The 21,970-nt window shown below is 35.9% G+C and overlaps 1 protein-coding gene across 2 annotated transcripts in view; it reads right to left on the bottom strand.

Moving 5' to 3' along the window:
- The window catches only part of LOC149775128 (leukocyte receptor cluster member 1 homolog), a 37,209-nt gene that overhangs the window by 7,646 nt on the left and 7,593 nt on the right, over nt 1-21,970 (bottom strand). For both annotated transcript variants that reach the window (XM_089942992.1, XM_089942991.1), the window contains exons 3-6: nt 20,068-20,241; nt 17,039-17,156; nt 11,041-11,110; nt 424-520 (exon numbers count right to left, since the gene is read on the bottom strand). In XM_089942992.1, the coding sequence (XP_089799118.1) occupies nt 424-520; nt 11,041-11,110; nt 17,039-17,156; nt 20,068-20,241 (459 nt within the window). The remainder of the gene's footprint in view (nt 1-423; nt 521-11,040; nt 11,111-17,038; nt 17,157-20,067; nt 20,242-21,970) is intronic.

Below are 21,970 nucleotides of genomic sequence, written 5' to 3' on the forward strand. Positions count from 1 at the left end.
TTTTAAAAAGTGCCTTCCCTGGGTACCATGTCTGTTTTAAAAAGTGCCTTCCCTGGGTACCATGTCTGTTTTAAAAAAGTGTCTTCCCTTGGTACTGCATACATTTTAAAAGGTGCCTTCTCTTGGTACCATGTATGTTTTAAAAAGTGTCTTCCCTGGGTACCATGTAAGTTTTAAACATGCCTTCCATGGGTACTGTGTATATTTTAAAAAGTGCCTTCTCTGAGTACCATGTATGTTTCAATGGAACAGTCCTTAAAATAATAAGCTAGAATCCTAGGTACCTGAATGTTTAAATAGAACAGTCCTTAAAATAATAAGGTCTCATCCTGGGTACCCTGTATGTTTTAATGGAACAGTCCTTAAAATATTAAGGTAGTATTCCATCAGTCATCAAATCTGTGTTTCTAAACATAATCTTACCTTGTCTTTATCTTTGTGCAATTTCTTTTCTAAATAAGAATGCATTTTGTGGATAGGATCCAGGGCATACTTCAGCTTCTCATCTTTATTTGTTACACTGGAAGAAAACATAAAATTGAAGATGGATCACTGTTTGTTCCAAAATGTTTCTAAAAATAGGTCAAGCTAATTAACTCCAACTCTGACAAATTTCTTTAATTTTTATTGGTCAAAGTTTGTCACAAAGAGATGTGATATGAGGCCATATCTGGTCAGTATTATGTGATATCACAAATAAAGTCATTCAGGTTATTACAGTGTTATGTGATATCACAAATAAAGTCATTCAGGTTATTACAGTGTTATGTGATATCACAAATAAAGTCATTCAGGTTATTACAGTGTTATGTGATATCACAAATAAAGTCATTCAGGTTATTACGGTGTTATGTGATATCACAAATAAAGTCATTCAGGTTATTACAGTGTTATGTGATATCACAAATAAAATCATTCAGGTTATTACACTGGCACAGCATTCCTCAACTCTGCCCTCACAATAAAATCATATAAATATAAGGTGACAAGAGGTGGTTAACACAGGGCAAATTAGTCAACCTGGTATATTAAAAACTTAGTATGGGATTATACTGAGATGGTAGTTAACATAGGGACAGTTAGTCAACATGCTATTTGAAAGACTCCATACAGAATAAGACTGAGTTGGTAGTTAACATAGGGACAATTAGTCAACATGCTATTTGAAAGACCCCATACAGAATAAGACTGAGTTGGTAGTTAACATAGGGACAATTAGTCAACATGCTATTTGAAAGACCCCATACAGAATAAGACTGACTTGCTAGTTAACATAGGGACAATTAGTCAACATGCTTTTTGAAAGACCCCATACAGAATAAGACTGAGTTGCTAGTTAACATAGGGACAATTAGTCAACATGCTATTTGAAAGACCCCATACAGAATAAGACTGAGTTGCTAGTTAACATAGGGGCAATTAGTCAACATCCTTTTTGAAAGACTCCATACAGAATAAGACTGAGTTGGTAGTTAACATTGGGACAATTAGTCAACATGCTATTTGAAAGACCCCATACAGAATAAGACTGAGTTGGTAGTTAACATTGGGACAATTAGTCAACATGCTATTTGAAAGACCCCATATAGAATAAGACTGAGTTGGAATTAACATAGGGACAATTAGTCAACATGCTATTTGAAAGACCCCATATAGAATAAGACTGAGTTGGTAGTTAACATTGGGACAATTAGTCAACATGCTATTTGAAAGACCCCATACAGAATAAGACTGAGTTGCTAGTTAACATAGGGACAATCAGTCAACATGCTATTTGAAAGACCCCATATAGAATAAGACTGAGTTGGAATTAACATAGGGACAATTAGTTAACATGCTATTTGAAAGACCCCATACAGAATAAGACTGAGTTGGTAGTTAACATAGGGACAATCAGTCAACATGCTATTTGAAAGACCCCATACAGAATAAGAGTGAGTTGGTAGTTAACATTGGGACAATTAGTCAACATGCTCTTTGAAAGACCCCATACAGAATAAGACTGAGTTGGAATTAACATTGGGATAATTAGTCAACATGCTATTTGAAAGACCCCATATAGAATAAGACTGAGTTGGTAGTTAACATTGGGACAATTAGTCAACATGCTATTTGAAAGACCCCATACAGAATAAGACTGAGTTGGTAGTTAACATTGGGACAATTAGTCAACATGCTATTTGAAAGACCCCATACAGAATAAGACTGAGTTGGTAGTTAACATTGGGACAATTAGTCAACATGCTATTTGAAAGACCCCATACAGAATAAGACTGAGTTGCTAGTTAACATAGGGACAATTAGTCAACATGCTATTTGAAAGACCCCATACAGAATAAGACTGAGTTGCTAGTTAACATAGGGACAATTAGTCAACATGCTATTTGAAAGACCCCATATAGAATAAGACTGAGTTGGAATTAACATTGGGACAATTAGTCAACATGCTATTTGAAAGACCCCATACAGAATAAGACTGAGTTGGAATTAACATAGGGACAATTAGTCAACATGCTATTTGAAAGATCCCATACAGAATAAGACTGAGTTGCTAGTTAACATAGGGACAATTAGTCAACATGCTATTTGAAAGACCCCATACAGAATAAGACTGAGTTGCTAGTTAACATAGGGGCAATTAGTCAACATCCTTTTTGAAAGACTCCATACAGAATAAGACTGAGTTGGTAGTTAACATTGGGACAATTAGTCAACATGCTATTTGAAAGACCCCATACAGAATAAGACTGAGTTGGTAGTTAACATTGGGACAATTAGTCAACATGCTATTTGAAAGACCCCATATAGAATAAGACTGAGTTGGAATTAACATAGGGACAATTAGTCAACATGCTATTTGAAAGACCCCATATAGAATAAGACTGAGTTGGTAGTTAACATTGGGACAATTAGTCAACATGCTATTTGAAAGACCCCATACAGAATAAGACTGAGTTGCTAGTTAACATAGGGACAATCAGTCAACATGCTATTTGAAAGACCCCATATAGAATAAGACTGAGTTGGAATTAACATAGGGACAATTAGTTAACATGCTATTTGAAAGACCCCATACAGAATAAGACTGAGTTGGTAGTTAACATAGGGACAATCAGTCAACATGCTATTTGAAAGACCCCATACAGAATAAGAGTGAGTTGGTAGTTAACATTGGGACAATTAGTCAACATGCTCTTTGAAAGACCCCATACAGAATAAGACTGAGTTGGAATTAACATTGGGATAATTAGTCAACATGCTATTTGAAAGACCCCATATAGAATAAGACTGAGTTGGTAGTTAACATTGGGACAATTAGTCAACATGCTATTTGAAAGACCCCATACAGAATAAGACTGAGTTGGTAGTTAACATTGGGACAATTAGTCAACATGCTATTTGAAAGACCCCATACAGAATAAGACTGAGTTGGTAGTTAACATTGGGACAATTAGTCAACATGCTATTTGAAAGACCCCATACAGAATAAGACTGAGTTGCTAGTTAACATAGGGACAATTAGTCAACATGCTATTTGAAAGACCCCATATAGAATAAGACTGAGTTGGAATTAACATTGGGACAATTAGTCAACATGCTATTTGAAAGACCCCATACAGAATAAGACTGAGTTGGAATTAACATAGGGACAATTAGTCAACATGCTATTTGAAAGATCCCATACAGAATAAGACTGAGTTGGTAGTTAACATAGGGACAATTAGTCAACATGCTATTTGAAAGACCCCATATAGAATAAGACTGAGTTGGTAGTTAACATTGGGACAATTAGTCAACATGCTATTTGAAAGACCCCATATAGAATAAGACTGAGTTGGTAGTTAACATAGGGACAATCAGTCGACATGCTATTTGAAAGACCCCATACAGAATAAGACTGAGTTGGTAGTTAACATTGGGACAATTAGTCAACATGCTATTTGAAAGACCCCATATAGAATAAAATTGAGTTGGTAGTTATCATTGGGTAAATCAGTCAACATCATATCCCTTTGCCTCAACCAGTTTGATGCTTTGTTGGCAAATGATATACATGTATCAATGCCACACAGCACAGTGTGTTATAAACAGAACACTTTTTACCTAATAGTCTTGATATGCATAGGCCTGCCTGTTAAATTTACTGCAGTTTAGTTTATGTTAAGTTCAACATAAATTTTAACCATTTTACCTTCCTGATACACATTATCTTTCAAGCTGTATAATTAATTTTCACTGAATAATTTTGTTAGATGCTTCAAAAGCTTGAGAGAACACTTTCACTGCCAAGACTGTGAAGTGGTGCGACCAACTGTTGCTGACTGTTCTTTGTCTATGTCTATTTCCTTAAATCATCTACATCTGATAAATTATCAAAAATTAGTGTTGCCTACATCAACATCAGAGCCTATAACTGACTTATTGAAGCTTTCAAAGACACAGTTCTTATCAAAGTACTGAATGAAATCCATAGCATCCATTCTGGTGAGTGGAGAATCTGACGCAGTTACTTAAACTGCAGATAAAGACAAGATCTTAAATAGCAACTATGTGATATGATGTAATGGTCATTTACCATGTGATATGACATAATGGTCATTTACCATGTGATATGACATAATGGTCATTTACCATGTGATATGATGTAATGGTCATTTACCATGTGATATGATGTGATGGTCATTTACCTCAATACCTGCAGTATCTAACAGAGGGTTTTCCACTAAGGTGGCACTATGAAAACCAGCTCAAAATGGCTGATATTTACAATAAGCATCCAAACACATTTCCATGTGATTAGTGCAGAGGAATCCAAACACTCTTGCTCGACTCAGGTAAAGGCATTAACTAGTGCTTCCATCCATGAGAATAAGGTAAAGGCATTAACTAGTGCTTCCATCCATGTGAATAAGGTAAAGGCATTAACTAGTGCTTCCATCCATGAGAATAAGGTAAAGGCATTAACTAGTGCTTCCATCCATGTGAATAAGGTAAAGGCATTAACTAGTGCTTCCATCCATGAGAATAAGGTAAAGGCATTAACTAGTGTTTCCATTCATGAGAATAAGGTAAAGGCATTACCTAGTGCTTCCATTCATGAGAATAAGGTAAAGGCATTAACTAGTGCTTCCATCCATGAGAATAAGGTAAAGGCATTAACTAGTGCTTCCATCCATGAGAATATGGTAAAGGCATTAACTAGTGTTTCCATCCATGAGAATAGGGTAAAGGCATTAACTAGTGATTCCATTCATGTGAATAAGGTAAAGGCATTAACTAGTGCTTCCATCCATGAGAATAAGGTAAAGGCATTAACTAGTGCTTCCATCCATGAGAATAAGGTAAAGGCATTAACTAGTGCTTCCATTCATGTGAATAAGGTAAAGGCATTAACTAGTGCTTCCATCCATGAGAATAAGGTAAAGGCATTAACTAGTGCTTCCATCCATGAGAATAAGGTAAAGGCATTAACTAGTGCTTCCATTCATGAGAATAAGGTAAAGACATTAACTAGTACTTCCATTCATGAGAATAAGGTAAAGGCATTAACTAGTGCTTCTATTCATGTGAATAAGGTAAAGGCATTAACTAGTGCTTCCATTCATGTGAATAAGGTAAAGGCATTAACTAGTGCTTCCATCCATGAGAATAAGGTAAAGGCATTAACTAGTGCTTCTATTCATGTGAATAAGGTAAAGGCATTAACTAGTGCTTCCATCCATGAGAATAAGGTAAAGGCATTAACTAGTGCTTCCATTCATGAGAATAAGGTAAAGACATTAACTAGTACTTCCATTCATGAGAATAAGGTAAAGGCATTAACTAGTGCTTCTATTCATGTGAATAAGGTAAAGGCATTAACTAGTGCTTCCATTCATGTGAATAAGGTAAAGGCATTAACTAGTGCTTCCATCCATGAGAATAAGGTAAAGGCATTAACTAGTGCTTCTATTCATGTGAATAAGGTAAAGGCATTAACTAGTGCTTCCATTCATGAGAATAAGATAGAGGTACCCAAAGTGGCAGACATGAATCTAAGGACTATTTTAATGATCTAGTATGGAATAAAACTGAGTTGGTAGTTAATACTGGGCAAATGTGTGTGCGTGATTTGGATTTTTAATGTAGCATTAACAATTTTTCAGTCATATCACCATGATGTCTGCAGTGTGGCAGTATTTAGTGATGTCTGGCACTGGGGCATCATGCAGCAGACATGTAGCATGATGTCCCACCCAGTCACATTATCCTGACACCAGGCCTACCAGTCCTAACACTAATCTCTGAAAGCTGAGCGCCAAGTGAGGCAGCTGTAAGCAGCATATTTATAACTCTTTGGTATGACTCGGTCAGGGTTCAAACCATCGACCTCCCATATCAGAGGTGGATACTCTAACCACAAAGGCCACCAGAGTGGTAACAGTGGGCAAATCAGTCAACATGCTATTTCAAAGACCTAGTATGGAATAAAACTGAGTCGATAGAAAACTTTCCTTAGTCTTGGCAAAAAGGCATCATCTTGTAAACTCCCTAATGACTTAGTCTCATTTCATACTGGCTGACTAACAAACCAGGAGACTAGTATTGCAAACCAGGAGACTAGAATTGCAAACAAGGAGACTAGTATTGCAAACAAGATTAGTATTGCAAACCAGGAGACTAGTATTGCAAACAAGAAGTCTAGTATTGTAAACAAGGAGACTAGTATTGCAAACCAGGAGTCTAGTATTGTAAACAAGGAGACTAGTATTGCAAACCAGGAGACTAGTATTGCAAACAAGGAGATCACACAAAAAGCCAAAATGAGCATATCATGCCAATTCAGGAAATGACTCACCAGTATCTGGGACTTGTTTTCAATTCTAAGCCAAGCTCTTTGCTTGTATCATTACAGAAATAATGATAAAGATGTATGTAGATACAGACCTCAGACCACTCTTCTTAAAATGAGTGTGTGTGTGTGTGTGTGTGTGTGTGTGTGTGTGTGTGTGTGTGTGTGTGTGTGTGTGTGTGTGTGTGTGATTTCGACTTTTAACGTAGCATTAACAATTTTCAGTCATATCGCTATGTCTGCAGTGTGGCAGTTTATAGTGATGGCTAGCACTGGGGTATCATGTCACAGATATGTAGCATGATGTACCACCCAGTCACATTATCCTGACACCAGGTTGACCAGTCCTAACACTAACCTCTTAATGCTGAGCGCCAAGCGAGGCAGCTGTTAATACCATTTTTGTAAGTCTTTGGTATGACTCAGCTAGGTATTGACCCCACGACCTCCTGCATCCAAGGCATACGCTCTAACCAGTAGACCACTGAAGCGGTCTTCTTAAAATGAATTAATCTACATAAAACATTTAAAGATGCATTAATTGTTCTGTCTAATTATGAAGGCAATGTAACTATGCTTATGTGTATTGTTAAGATAACAAATATTTAAGAGGTTACTGTTATGCAAGCTAACATTCAAACCTTTTTTAAATTGCTGACAGAATTAATATTAACAACATAATTAAAATTTATGATGAGATGTAGATCATGATAGAGAAAAGATCTCTGCAGTAACTTATTGCAAGTTCAATATATGAAAATAATTCTGGATTGCACACTTCAAACCAAGTGTTTTACTTTACATTCTAATTTTAAATTAAATACTTGTTTTTACTGGAGTTAAAAAAAGAAAATTAGAAATCCCTTATAAATGGTCCATTGCATATTTCTCCTGTTCTACTACAGAGAAAGAGAGGAAAATTCTTCTAAATGTTGCATCTTTCTTGTAAAATCTCTATAAAATCATCACTCCAAACATGCTGATATTAATGCCAGCATCAACAGTGGAAATTGTATTTCTATTATTCAACAAGGGGAAACAAGTTGGTATTTAACATTTAAAGATAGCGTGACAATGCTATAACACACTGATCGGGGTCCACAGAAGCTGATAATGTTATGGAATGAACCATGCTATAACCAACAACATCAGTTAGCCATAGAAAGTAATGCACATACTGAAATAGATGATGTGGGGGAGGGCAGTAATAAAAGTGAACACAAAAAGAATTTGATTAAATAAAGACAAAACTGGTCTAAAATACATTTGTAAATCGATAACTTAGATTTGTGTAGTACAGTCCATAATGCATTAAGTATTGTACATGTATATGAAAAATCCATGAATTCCGAGTATATATCACATTATAAAATTCACATGTCCCATTTGAAAACAAAACTAACAAAAAATGGTAGTCCTTGTTTGGTTTGTATCCAACTGTCAACAAAACGTGTAACCAAACATTTCACTATGATATTGAAGCCAGTAGCACGTGGTGATAGATGTTTTCATGCTGCAGGCACTTGTACTTAAATTGGCCAAGATTTTGGTCAGCTGGAGACAGCTATCACCTTGCTGAGGCTACCCAGGAATGAAACTATTCAGAGGGAAATGCAAACATGAGAACAAATTAAAAACTAACTTGATGGACAGATATCTAAAGTTTCAAAAGAATGGAAATTTACTTTGTGTTTTATGCTTCTGTTTATAGTGATCATAAGCATAAATGTTTCTCCTGCAAAAAGGAAACTTTAATGGCACAATAAAAGTATTCCAGTCAACTTTGGAAAATGCAACAATCAGATGCTATTGCATTTATTTAAGTTTGGTGCTGACTTCTTTTGACAAAAGCTGCTTTTATTATTATTTTATTGAAGATTATAGTTGTTTGCTTTTATGAAGGGTGCATAAGTTACTGAAATTACCACAAAAGAACAACTTTGGAAGACCAAACAAATGCCTGTTTGTTATTCTGGCAGCAACACAAATAATTGTAAAACACTGAATGAGACTGAATTTTTCTTTTTCTTTGCTTAGTATTTATACAGAATGAAGTTTCAGCAAAACTATTTTTCTGGGTACATAAAAAATAATAATTAGCCAACATTTGGTTGGTTGTATTCATTCCTTTTCCAGCCTTCAAGGATTGGTCAAATGTAGCTAGTCCAGTACCATGACTTATTTGAGTGTATCACAGCATACAGCTGGCCAGATGTCAGCATAACCAGATTATGATATCACAATGCACTGTTAGCCGGTCTGTCAGTATGAACAAAGGATTTGTTTATGTAATAATAGATTCCAGTGCATTTTAAGTTTGCAGCTTCCTTTCATGGTGCATTTGAATTCCTCTACTTCAAACAGAACATTGTATATATGCAAGTTTAAACAGCCAACAAAGTTCTTGCAATTAAATATTGCCAGATGGTATATTTTGTCGCCAATATGGGGAAAAAGTTATGCAATTATTGGTGAAGCCCAGCATGATCCCTGAGTAAACTTTCTACACATTATTTTTCATACTTTTAAGAAGAAAAAATATTTTTTGTACACGAGAAAAATACATGTATACAAAATTTCTGGAGCCACAACACAATCTTCTTATATTAGAATTCATATAGAATCTCTTCCGCTAAATAATAGTAAGCTTTTTACAAGTTATTTTTTGTATTTTTAAAAACTAAATATATTTTTCCATGCACCCAAAAAATAAAAAATTATAAAATTTTGGGAGCCATGCCAAAATCATGTTTTATCCAAATCTATGCTATAATGGAGTATGCCATAGTGGGGTCACAATTTACACTCATAAAATTAGAAAAATACTTGTTACCCATTCAACCATTTGAAAATTGGAAATGTTACTTTGTTACCCATTTAATCCATTGAAAATTGGAAATGTTACTTTGTTACCCATTCAATCCCTTGAAAATTGGAAATGTTACTTTGTTATCAATTGAATCCTTCGAAATTTGGAAATGTTACTTTGTTATCCATTCAATCCCTTGAAAATTGGAAATGTTACTTTGTTATCCATTCAATCCCTTGAAAATTGGAAATGTTACTTTGTTACCCATTCAATCCCTTGAAAATTGGAAATGTTACTTTGTTACCCATTCAATCCCTTGAAAATTGAAAATCTACTTTGTTACCCATTCAATCCCTTGAAAATTGGAAATGTTACTTTGTTACCCATTCAATCCCTTGAAAACTGGAAATGTTACTTTGTTACCCATTCAATCCCTTGAAAATTGGAAATCTACTTTGTTACCCATTCAATCCCTTGAAAATTGGAAATGTTACTTTGTTACCCATTCAATCCCTTGAAAACTGGAAATGTTACTTTGTTACCCATTCAATCCCTTGAAAATTGGAAATCTACTTTGTTACCCATTCAATCCCTTGAAAATTGGAAATGTTACTTTGTTACCCATTCAATCTCTTCAAAACTGGAAATGTTACTTTGTTACCAATTGAATCCTTCGAAAATTGGAAATGTTACTTTGTTACCAACTGAATCCTTCAAAAATTGGAAATGTTACTTCGCTACCCATTCAATCACTTGACAATTGGAAATGTTTCTTTGTTACCAGTTCAATCCCTTGAAAATTGGAAATCTACTTTGTTACCCATTCAATCCCTTGAAAATTGGAAATGTTACTTTGTTATCCATTCAATCCCTTGAAAACTGGAAAGGTCACTTTGATAGCCATTCAATCCCTTGAAAATTGGAAATGTTTCTTTGTTACCCATTCAATCCCTTGAAAATTGGAAATGTTACTTTGTTACCCATACAATCCCTTGAAAATTGGGAATGTTACTTTGTTACCCAATTAATCCCTTGAAAATTGGAAATGTTACTTTGTTACCCATTCAATCCCTAGAAAATTGGAAATCTTTGTTACCCATTCAATCCCTTGAAAATTGTAAATGTTACTTTGTTACCCATTCAATCCCTTGAAAATTGGAAATGTTACTTTGTTACCCATTCAATCCCTTGGAAATTGGAAATGTTACTTTGTTACCAAATGAATCCTTCGAAAATTGGAAATGTTACTTCGTTACCCATTCAATCACTTGACAACTGGAAATGTTTCTTTGTTGCCAAATCAATCCTTTGAAAACTGGAAATGTTACTTTATTGGCCATTTAATGCCTTGAAAATTGGATAATCTAGAAATTGACTCAAAATCAAACAATTAACTTACAGTAAAGACTTGGCCAGATCCTCCTCTCCCAGTTTCTTTTTCTTTTTATCCAGATACCATGGAGGCTTGCCTGAAGTAGAAAATAAATAGAAATACATCAAAGTGAAAAACGCCTAAATAATGCTACCCCCACTAAAGCCTACCATTCTTTTTTGCTTCTATTTCAAGTCCGACTGCAAATAATATTGACTCTGATCTGACCTGCCACTGCATAATGTGCCACCAGATCATGGTCAATGTTAATCTTAACAAACTGCATAAACTCAGATCTGCTGGTGCATTATGCAATGGCAGATCTGGGTCTGTACAGTTTACAGTTTTACTCAACTTACGACTGAATAAATGTGGTATATTGAAAATTCACTGCTTGAATTCCAGTAAACCACAAATGAAAATAAGATGGCTTAAAAAGAAAGATCTCCAAAATTATTCCAGCATTATCATACGTATAGAAGAAAATGATGTGTTACAATATTTGTTACTATAAAAGGCATTTACAACTGTAAACATGTAATTAGGTAATACATATACAAGTTTTACACTTATTTACTGTTTATTTATAGATCACATGTGCTAAAATGAAAGGTATGAATTTTGATAGGCATTTTAAAACTTATGAGCTAAGTAAGCTACCAGGAAAACTGCTATCCTGACATGTCTTGTGACTTCTAAATCTGCACCATATAACTGCATAAAGCTAACTGATCTTGGAAGCAAGCCAGTCTAACCCACCACACACAGTATAAAGCCAGTCTAATCACCCACACACAGTATAAAACCAGTCTAATCACCCACACACAGTATTAAACCAGTCTAATCACCCACACACAGTATAGAGCTAGTCTAATCACCCACACACAACACAAAACCAGTCTACCTTCCTCTACACACTAAAAAGCCAGTCCATCCCATCACACAGAGTTTAAAAACCAGTCTATCCCTCACACAAACACACAGACTAAATAACCAGTTTATGCCACCCTCCTCCCAAGTAGGAAGATAGCTTATCCCCTGACCCAGTGATCAAAGAATTTTTTTTATACACAGGATCTGGGCTGGTGACAAAAAATTCACAAACCCGGACTCCAATTTCCACATGCCAAAAATACCCCCCACCCTTTAGAAGTTTTAATATTGTTTCACAATATTGCAATAGCTGCAATTCAAATATAAATTCAATAGGGTTCAAATGGGTTTGAAGGATATGCAAGTGCCATTAGTGTTCATCACTACACTAAGGACTGTATGGTCCTGGTGTTCAAACTTCTCTGCTGGATTCCCAGAGTGAAACCTGGTCAGAACCAAGTTGACGTATGTCGATGTGTTATTTGCAGTATATGCAAAGAGTTAATAGCCTCCACATAACCCCCTTAATTTTTTATTTTTTTCGCTGGCGTGCTTCACAGTCAAACTCTGTCAACCAATGACCACACTATACTAAGTCACCCAATAATGACCACACTATACTAAGTCACCAATAGTAATGACCATACTATACTAAGTCACCCATAGTAATGACTACACCATACTAGGTCACCCATAGTAATAATCACACTATACTAAATTACCCATAGTAATGACCACACTATGTTAAGTCACCCACAGCAATGACCACACTAAACTAAGTCACTGATAGTAATGACCACACTATACTAAATCACCCACAGCAACGACCAAGCTATACTAAGTCACCCATAGTAATGAGTTAAGTCATAGGATATTAATTTTTCTGAAAGTACTGCAATAAATTTGGAGTATGCGCATTTGGTTATAGCATCCCGTTTTAAGGAATTCTAAGATTTTTGTGATTACCTATCTCATTACTGGAATTCAGTGCAATGGAAATATTCCTTATCCCAAAATAATTAGCCAATTACTAGGAGCAAAAATCACAGATTGAAGTGTTGGTGAGTTTCCATGATGCCATGGTTTACTTTTAGTGAATTCAGGTCAAAACCAAATGAGTGTCCCTGGAATTTTATAGTCCCTATTAAAATCTAGTGGTGTACGTTGGTGGTGTGAATGCAATGGCAGTGTTTATGGTAGGAAACCGGTAAATTACACAACAGAATCAATAAGAAGGGACTTAACAGTTACCGTTTATGTTGCCATGGTGGCACATGTGATGCAGTTTGCCTGGTGAAATGTGCCTGGAAACCATGGATTGACTGGTCTAAGGTGGCATAGTTAAAACAGTTCCCTGTGTTGGGGGATAGTTGTATAGTTTCTATGGTGTGAACTGCTGGCGGTACAGAAACCTAAGGACGAGAAACCATGCAGATGTGCGGTTGATAGATATTTGGCAGGTTGTGAGATCTGTGGTCTTGCATTGATTAGAGTAAATTTTATGTATAGAATGGACATGTTGGGCTTTCTAATTTACAACTGAAGTTGTATGGAAATCTTTGGAAGTTTGAGGTAAACTTATGACTTCTAGCAGGAATTGTGCCAGGCTTTGACAACTGCTTGGTCAAGTAAAGACCCCTGGTGACTTGTAACAGTACTTTATTATTTAAACTAATCACTTTTCACCAATACATACAAGAACAACTGTTATCTGTGTTTGAATCACCTCCAAAATTACAGTTGTTTGGGGGTCAAAGGAAAGTGTTAAAAGGGCAGTACTTACTAATTAAAATACAACAACTATTCCTCCCAGATACTTATGAACAGACAAACTTCAATCAAAAACTTAATCATGACTTTTAAACGATTTTGACCTTGCCTTGGGTAAAGAGTGAGGATGGGAGATATAGGGAATTAAAAAAGCAATCCATACCGATTCTACAGTCCAAATATGACACGAATCCCTCTATTGGTTTACAATTTGTGACCATACAGAAAACTTTGATATTTTAAGGGCAGTTTCAGGAAGGTTCATAGTGTGTATAGACTGATGCTTAACGAATATGTATGGTCCAGTATGAAAACAAGTCCATAAAGGGTCAGGGACTTATGGCCATACAGATCAACTTTACCCAAAGGTGATGCTTAATGCTGTTCCCTGTCTCACCTATGCTAACTCTGACAAAACAATGTTGCAACAATCCACACCTCGATGCTGAGTAGTATATTTTGGTTATGCAACAAGTTTAGTTACATGAAACTGACAACTAAATTTATGTATGTTAGTAAGTTTTGGATTTAATTTAGATATAATTTGATTCCATATTTAAAAGTCTCAGTAATATTTCAAACTATCTTGATAAAAGTTTATGTAATGAGTCATCAACGGTCATCTTAACACAAAGTAAAGTAGTAGCTGGAATATGTTACACAAATAAGAGGGTCCCTCTTATATCTGCATGATTTTGATTCATCTTTATTATTAACTATACAGCATTATTGTTCTGTGTGATTTTTATTTTTCAACCATTCCAAAATAAACTTTACTGCAACTGCAAATTAGTAGGCCAATGTATCAGTGATACAATGGTATGACCAAGTGATACACTTGTGGTGTTGTTATTGTTGTAGGGTACAACACCACTTTGCAGCACAAGATAGGCTATATATATGGCAGCCAGTATCATTGGTGGAGGAAGAACCCAGAAAACCCTGGAAAGAACCACTGATCCACAAGAAGCAACTGGCAAGCTTTCTCATGTACTGACACTGGTTGAGCCCGAGACTCAAACCCAAACGGTCAGAGGTGAGACAACAGCGATCCCTAACAGTGAGTGCTTTAGACCACTCGGCCACCCCATCACTTGTGTAACCAATGTATTGGTGATACACTGGTGTAACCAGATTTATTTACCCCTTCTGGTCTTTTAACATCAATTACTGCTTCAAAGTTTCATACATAACACTTTGAGCTTTAAAAAGCAACAGTCTCTCATACTGCATTTCAAAACACTTTGTACCAGCCGAGATAATAGATGTTTTGCACACCAGTAGAGATCAAAGTGCTGCGTTACAAAGCCTGGATCTGAATTTAGTTTTAGTTTTGTTAACAATACTGAACAATCTCTCACAGTTAGCATCAGAATGGTAAAGAACCAATATTCCTTTCATAACCTGACAAAGAAGAGGAAATATATATCTTCCAGTTATTGGATCTTTTAGCTGGGAAATAAGGTGCCATTGCACATCAACTCTGTCTGCATTAAGTACACTGTCAGGTAGAATGCCAACTTGATACTTCAGGGTTTTCCCTTCTAATTTACCAGCTGCCTTTCCTGCAGCAAGGTGCTTCATATGACAGGGACAACCTGAGAAAAAATGCAACTCCTTTATGAATTCTAGTCATCTCTGATGCATTATCAGCTGAAAACCCCATACAGTTCTGCCAACTTAGTTTATTCAAAGCATTATCAAGCAAATACAAAATGTTTTCTCTAGTGGAATCTACTGTTAATTCTGGTAATGAAGGAAGAGCACTCTGACTTTGCCCTTTTTGTTGTCAAAGTCTCTTACATAGACTATAGGACAATTTTTTGTCATCATAATCACTACTCCTGTCTGTTGCAATATTAAACGGCCCAATTTTCATGTAATTTTAAGTGAATTATCTTCTGCTAAACACCTAACAATAATATTAGATGATTTTGTTCTTCCACATGCTTATTTTCTGCAATTTTGGAATCAGGAAACATCCATTTTAAACAAAGGACTAACATAGTCTTCTACTGCTAGGGGCAGTCTGTGTTCTATTAAGAACTCGGTAAATAACACCTCTATATTTATTAGTTCTGCTTTAAAAAATAACTTACAAATTACCTTAGTATTGGAGTTAGTAAAACGAGCTAAATTAAGGTTTCTTTGTTTCACCATCATGACCAATATTACAATCCTTTCCACACAGCCTGCAGTGGGCATGAAACTGCCCTAGAATGGAACACTGTATTGAGTCATTAATGTATTCATCTTTGAATCAGTTTTTTGTCTTTTTTTAATCCATCTGTGAAATTATTTTAAAAACATTTCTGCTCTAGCACATACATCTACTAGAATAAATCTGACTTGACTTTTAGCACCAAATACATACAGACTTGTTCTGTATCAGATATGAATTAGAACAAAGAATCTGCAAGCAAAGATTAAAAATTAGAAAACCAGTCTGTTCTCTCCTAAAAAGCCATAGAGCTGCTATAAATAGAAACCAAGGTCACAAGTTTGAAAGTAAAACCAGCATGTTTCTTGGAAATAGGGCAGTTACTATAAATAGAGCATAATACTGTTAGGAAAGTGCATGCAAGGCTACGGACAAGCGTACTCTTATGTCATAGTTACGTTGAAACTGTCTTTTCTAAAATAGGGTCTGAAAGATTAATGGAATGTTAATAAAAATAAGAAAACAAATTATTTTTTTGGGGAGGGGGACAAACCAAAAATGAGTAATCCAAATAAGTTTAAGGCGTAATTTAGTGAAAAAAAGTGTAATGATTACGCCAAAAGCATAATGCTTGGCATATATATATATATAAAAGTTTCCTTTCTCAAAACAATTTTCTGGATATCCAACCAATTGTGTACAGTAGTAATGGAGTAACGCGTCATGTTGACAAACTAAATCTGCAGTGAAAGCTTTCAATTGGATAGCTTGCTTGGCCAGGGAAACAACTTTTGCTTTGAAAAGGGAAATAACTCCAATAATCAATTCAATTTCTAGCAGAATCACTTTAACTTAATTCTGACATCAAACAATTCAGCACACTCTAGAACCTGTACAAGTCATTGACTTTTGACAATCAGAATTAAGTTTTTATATTTATTAATTTAAATATTTATCATGAGCAAAAAAAATGTTTGTAGCAAGAACTCTAAGAAAGTATGTACAGTTTGAGTGTTCACATACAATTGATATGCATTCCTTCATGTATTTATTAATCAATTTGTGATGAATGGACATAGATTGACAATAGTAACAGTACCTGTTATATTTGTGGTGGGGCATGAAAGAAAGCAATCAAGTCTTAAAGAAATCTGAATGGTTAATTTTCTGCATTTTTTAAATGCCATTTTATCCTGATAAATTGATTGCAAGTTAACTTACTCTGTGATTCAACAGAACTCTGACCCAGGTACGTGAGAAGGCCGATATCTTTCTCCCATTTTTCCTTCTCTGCTTTTTTCTCTGCAGCATTTTCAGCATTTTTGCCTGACATCTTGATCTGGATGAGAAATACATTGCAATAAAAATGAAGAATATAAATTATTACATTAAAATAAAAGTTTTGAAAAGATGCTGTTGGAATGAATTGCATCAATGCTTAGATTATTAATAAACCGTAGTAGTGCATGCAACGTACACTTCAGTCACAAAGTGTCTTGAAGGGACTGGCATTCTGCTATCTGAAAAGGATTTGAAGGAATTCAAGACCATTTTTTTTCTTTTTAACTGCTGAGTGCTGAAAAGCATCTCTGATATTCTTAAACAAAAGATTTTCAAAGTAGTCCATGTGGCAGACATATGGAAGTAAGCTCAGCAATATATTCAACATAACAAACTAGACACCATTTGAAAACTTCTGTTAAAATCCTACATTGATATGACCTTCCATTCTGAAGAATCAGTTGCAGGTTAGATTGATATAACTTTCCATTTGTGAGGAGTAGCAATAACAAGATTTACAAGATGGACATCATGATGGCTAACATAATGGATAACAGATCTGCACCATTTTCATTTAGGAACAACTAGATATCACAAAAAGTCTTTTAGCAACAACCCTAAGCTGATATGGATGTCCATTCAGGTCAAAAGATTTTCAAGACAGCCACTATGGTAGCCATACTGGATGTCTCCATGGAAACATTTTCATTCTGGAGAAGTAACAAAATTATTATTTTCAAAATGGTTGCTCTGGTGGGCATATCAGCTGTCAGATCTGGAGGTCATACTGGCTGTCAGATCAGGCAGTCATATTGGCTGTCAGATCTGGTGGTCATACTAGCTGTAAGATCTGGAGGTCATACTGGCTGTCAGATCTGGTGGTCATACTGGCTGTAAGATCTGGTGGTCATACTTGCTGTCAGATCTGGTGGTCATACTGGCTGTCAGATCTGGAGGTCATACTTGCTGTCAGATCTGGTGGTCATACTGACTGTCAGATCTGGTGGTCATACTGGCTGTCAGATCTGGAGGTCATACTTGCTGTCAGATCTGGTGGTCATATTTGCTGTCAGATCTGGTGGTCATACTGGCTGTCAGATCAGCACAATTTTCGTTTGGGCCCAACTAGACATTAGAAAATACATTTCAATATAAACCTGATGTTGATATTACCATCCATTCAGCAGAAGAAACAATATCAAGATTTAAAGCTGGCTTTGGTGGTGGCCATATTGGGTGACTAAATGGAACCATTTCATTTAGGACTAACCAGAACATTAGAAGATGTTTGGTTAAAACTCCACGTTGATATGAAAATCCATTCAACAGAATTAGAGACTGTTTATTGTGGCAGCCATATGAAGTCTTCCAGAGAAAACCACATGTCAAATTACTTTCCTTTCAGGAGGAGTAGCAGAAGCAGGATTTTCAAGATGGCTGCCATGGTGGCCATACTGGATGTCTAACTGGTTAAATTTTCATCATAAGTAGATATTTGTTGGGCAAACACCCCATGGTGATATCATCCATTTAGAAACCAAAATAATATTTTCAAGTTGAGTACTATGACAGCCATACTGGGCATCTGAACAGGTGTAAAGTTTCATTGCAATCCTCAAAACTGAACAGAAGGAGTAGCAATTGCAAACTTGTACTAACAGATGGATAAATGTCAGATGGTGGACAATGACTGGCAATGAACAACAGATGACGGTAGAGCTAAAAAAATGGAAAGAAAATTACAACAACTTTTAAGGATAATTTTTAAGATTCAAAAAGAAACTTGTTTAAATAAAATTTCACCAAAGAAGAAATATTGTTTTAAAAGAGAGGTTTAAATGAGAAACTATTTAATAGCAAATAATGATCCTGTTTAGTAAATTTAAGATATTTTCAATATCTATGACTGCATCTGAAACATTTACATAAAAACTGTTGTACTTGATTTGGTCTATCAAATATAGGACAATATGGGTTAAAAGAACACAACATAAGGAAACAATTTTATATTTATTTCCTTTGCAAAACATCACTTTTTGATAAAATTGCACAAAATACCACTATAATTATTACTATATGTTCATTCAACCCCACCCATGCCGAGACATGCAAGCACATATTCATAAATTTTTCAATCATTTTTGCTACACCCCAGTTCATGTAAACACTGTTGGAAGTTATGGACTCCAAGTGCCATGTTATAGATAGATAGATAGATAGATAGATAGATAGATAGATAGACAGGTAGATAGGTAGGTAGGTAGAGAGAGAGAGAGAGAGAGAGAGAGAGAGAGAGAGAGAGAGAGAGAGAGAGGAGAGAGAGAGAGAGAGAAAGAGAGGAGAGAGAGAGAGAGAGAAAGAGAGGAGAGAGAGAGAGAGAGTGATATTTACTGTAGTGGCCACTTGTGACCTTGACAATATTTGGCAAATGAATTTGGCAGCATACTGGACACATGTAGTTGGTAGCATACTGGACACATAATTTCAAGGGTTGTGGGTTCAATACCAGGCCAAGCCATCCATGTGTGTGTGTGCGTGATTTGGATTTTTAACATAGCTTTAACAATTTTTCAGTCATATCGCTACTATGTCTGCAATGTGGCAGTTTATAGTGATGTCTAGCACTGGGGCATCATGCCGCAGACATGTAGCATGATGTCCCACCCAGTCACATTATCTTGACACAGGGCCGACCAGTCCTAACACCAACCTCTTAATGCTGAGCGCCAAGCGAGGCAGCTGTTAGTACCATTTTTGTAAGTCTTTGGTATGACTCGGCTGGGGATCGAACCCACGACCTCCCGCATCCGAGGTGGACGCTCTAACTACTAGGCCACCGGAGCGGTATCCAAGCCATCCATGATCATCTGCCTAGTTGTCATCTTGGGAAAGACATTTAGCTCACACTTCCTCTGCAATAATGTGTTAAAAGTGCTATTAAAATCAAGAAAAACAAATACAAACCATACCCCTGCCTCATCTTCCTGAAAGAAGTTAATATGACCTGATGCTGTATAAATACTGGAGTTTTCTGTGCTGGTGGAGGTCAATGCTTTGTCTCCTAAACCATCTGTTTCCACATGGCATTCTAACTTTCTCTTTCTTGTCTGTGTTCGTAAGAATTCTGTTCTTGCCTCCTGCTCCTGTAGCAAAAGTATTTTTAAAAATATTTTGTTAAATATTTTAGTGAATATTCACAACATAATTAAAAATCATCAGGAACATTCACACAGAGAACTGTCGATTGAGGCAATTTACAAAAGGACAACTTTACTGGTACTTTTTTTTTCTTGGACTGGTTTTGTGAATTTAATCTTGACAATGCAAGCAGACATTAAAATATTCACAAAGCACAGATCAGTGGTGGAAAAATGTGTTGTTTGACATTTAAGTAAAATATTTTGTTGATTGCCCAAAATTTTATGTAGAAAAAGATGGATGCAGACACAAGGCTGTAGATTCAGACTGGCTGTAGATTCATAACAGTTGGTTCTTAATGGGAAGGCTGTTGATTCACAGCAGCTGCTTGATAATAAGTGGGCTGTAGATTCAGACTGGCCAGTAGATAATAAGGCTGTAGATTAATAGCAGCTTGTTGATAACAAGAATGCTGTAGATTCAGAGTTGCCAGTAGATTGTTGTTGTTGTTGTTTAATGCCATTTTTCAGCACACTATAGGCAATATATGGCGGCCAGTATTAATGGTGGAGAAAGAACCCGGGAAACCCCAGAAAGAACCACCGACTCATGAGAAGCTACTGGGATGCTTTCTCACATACCCATATTGGCCGAATCCTGGACTAGAACACATGCAGACAGAGGTGAGATGGCAGTGATCTGTAATGGAGAGCACTTTAGACCACTCGGCCACTCTGGGCCCCTGCCAGTAGAGAATAAGAAGGTTAAAGATTCACAGAATGGTTGGTAAATAATGAGAAGGCTGTAAGTTCATGGTGGCCAGTAAATAATGAGATTTTGTGGGACACCAAATTTTGATATGTATTTTTGGTTATTAAAGATTATGCAATCAAAACTAAAAATATGCAGAATATAGAAACATGAAGACTAAGTAAACTTTGTGAAGATAACAGGAGTGAAGATAACAGGATGCTCATTCCAAATCACAGGATGCCCATTCCAAATCACAGGATGCTCATTCCAAATCACAGGATGCTCATTCCAAATCACAGGATGCTCATTCCAAATCACAGGTTGATCCAATAATAATATCAACGAACCAGGGATGGTACTGGGATTTGCCAATGTTGCAAACTGCGAGAGAAAAAATTACTTATTGGTGACAAAATATGCCATCTGGTGATTTTTTTGTGTCAACATATTTTTTGGCTGCTTAAACTTGTATATACTATCTTGAGTTTGTGGTGGAGAAATTCAAAGGCACCATGAAAGGAAGCCACAAGCATGGATATAATACACTGGGAGCTATGCATTGTTACAAACCATTTGTTCATATTGACAAATGCATCTTAACAGCACTTTTTAACATCATAATCTGATTATGCAGACAACGTGTCCTAGGTACTGTAAGCCTGCCCTAGGTACTGTAAAAGCTCTGATACACTCAGATAGTCATGCTAACAGATTAGCTACAATCGATTAACTTCCAAAGACAGGAACAGGAATGACCAGTGACTTATTTTTATTATGTTAAATGTACCCAAAACATAGTTTTGCTGAAACTTAAGAGAAAAAAATGATTTCCTCTGAAGCACTGATTGTTCTGTTTAAATACTAAGCAAATGAATTAAAAAAACACCCATCTGAACAAAAACAGTCTAAATCAATGTTCTACTCCAATTATTTGCTGTTGCCACTGCAATAACAAGCCAGCATTTGTTTGGTCCTCAAAGG

The sequence above is a fragment of the Sinohyriopsis cumingii genome, chromosome 19, assembly GCF_028554795.1.
Source record: "Sinohyriopsis cumingii isolate HCF-2022 chromosome 19, ASM2855479v2, whole genome shotgun sequence".
Taxonomy (NCBI): Eukaryota; Metazoa; Mollusca; class Bivalvia; order Unionida; family Unionidae; genus Sinohyriopsis; species Sinohyriopsis cumingii.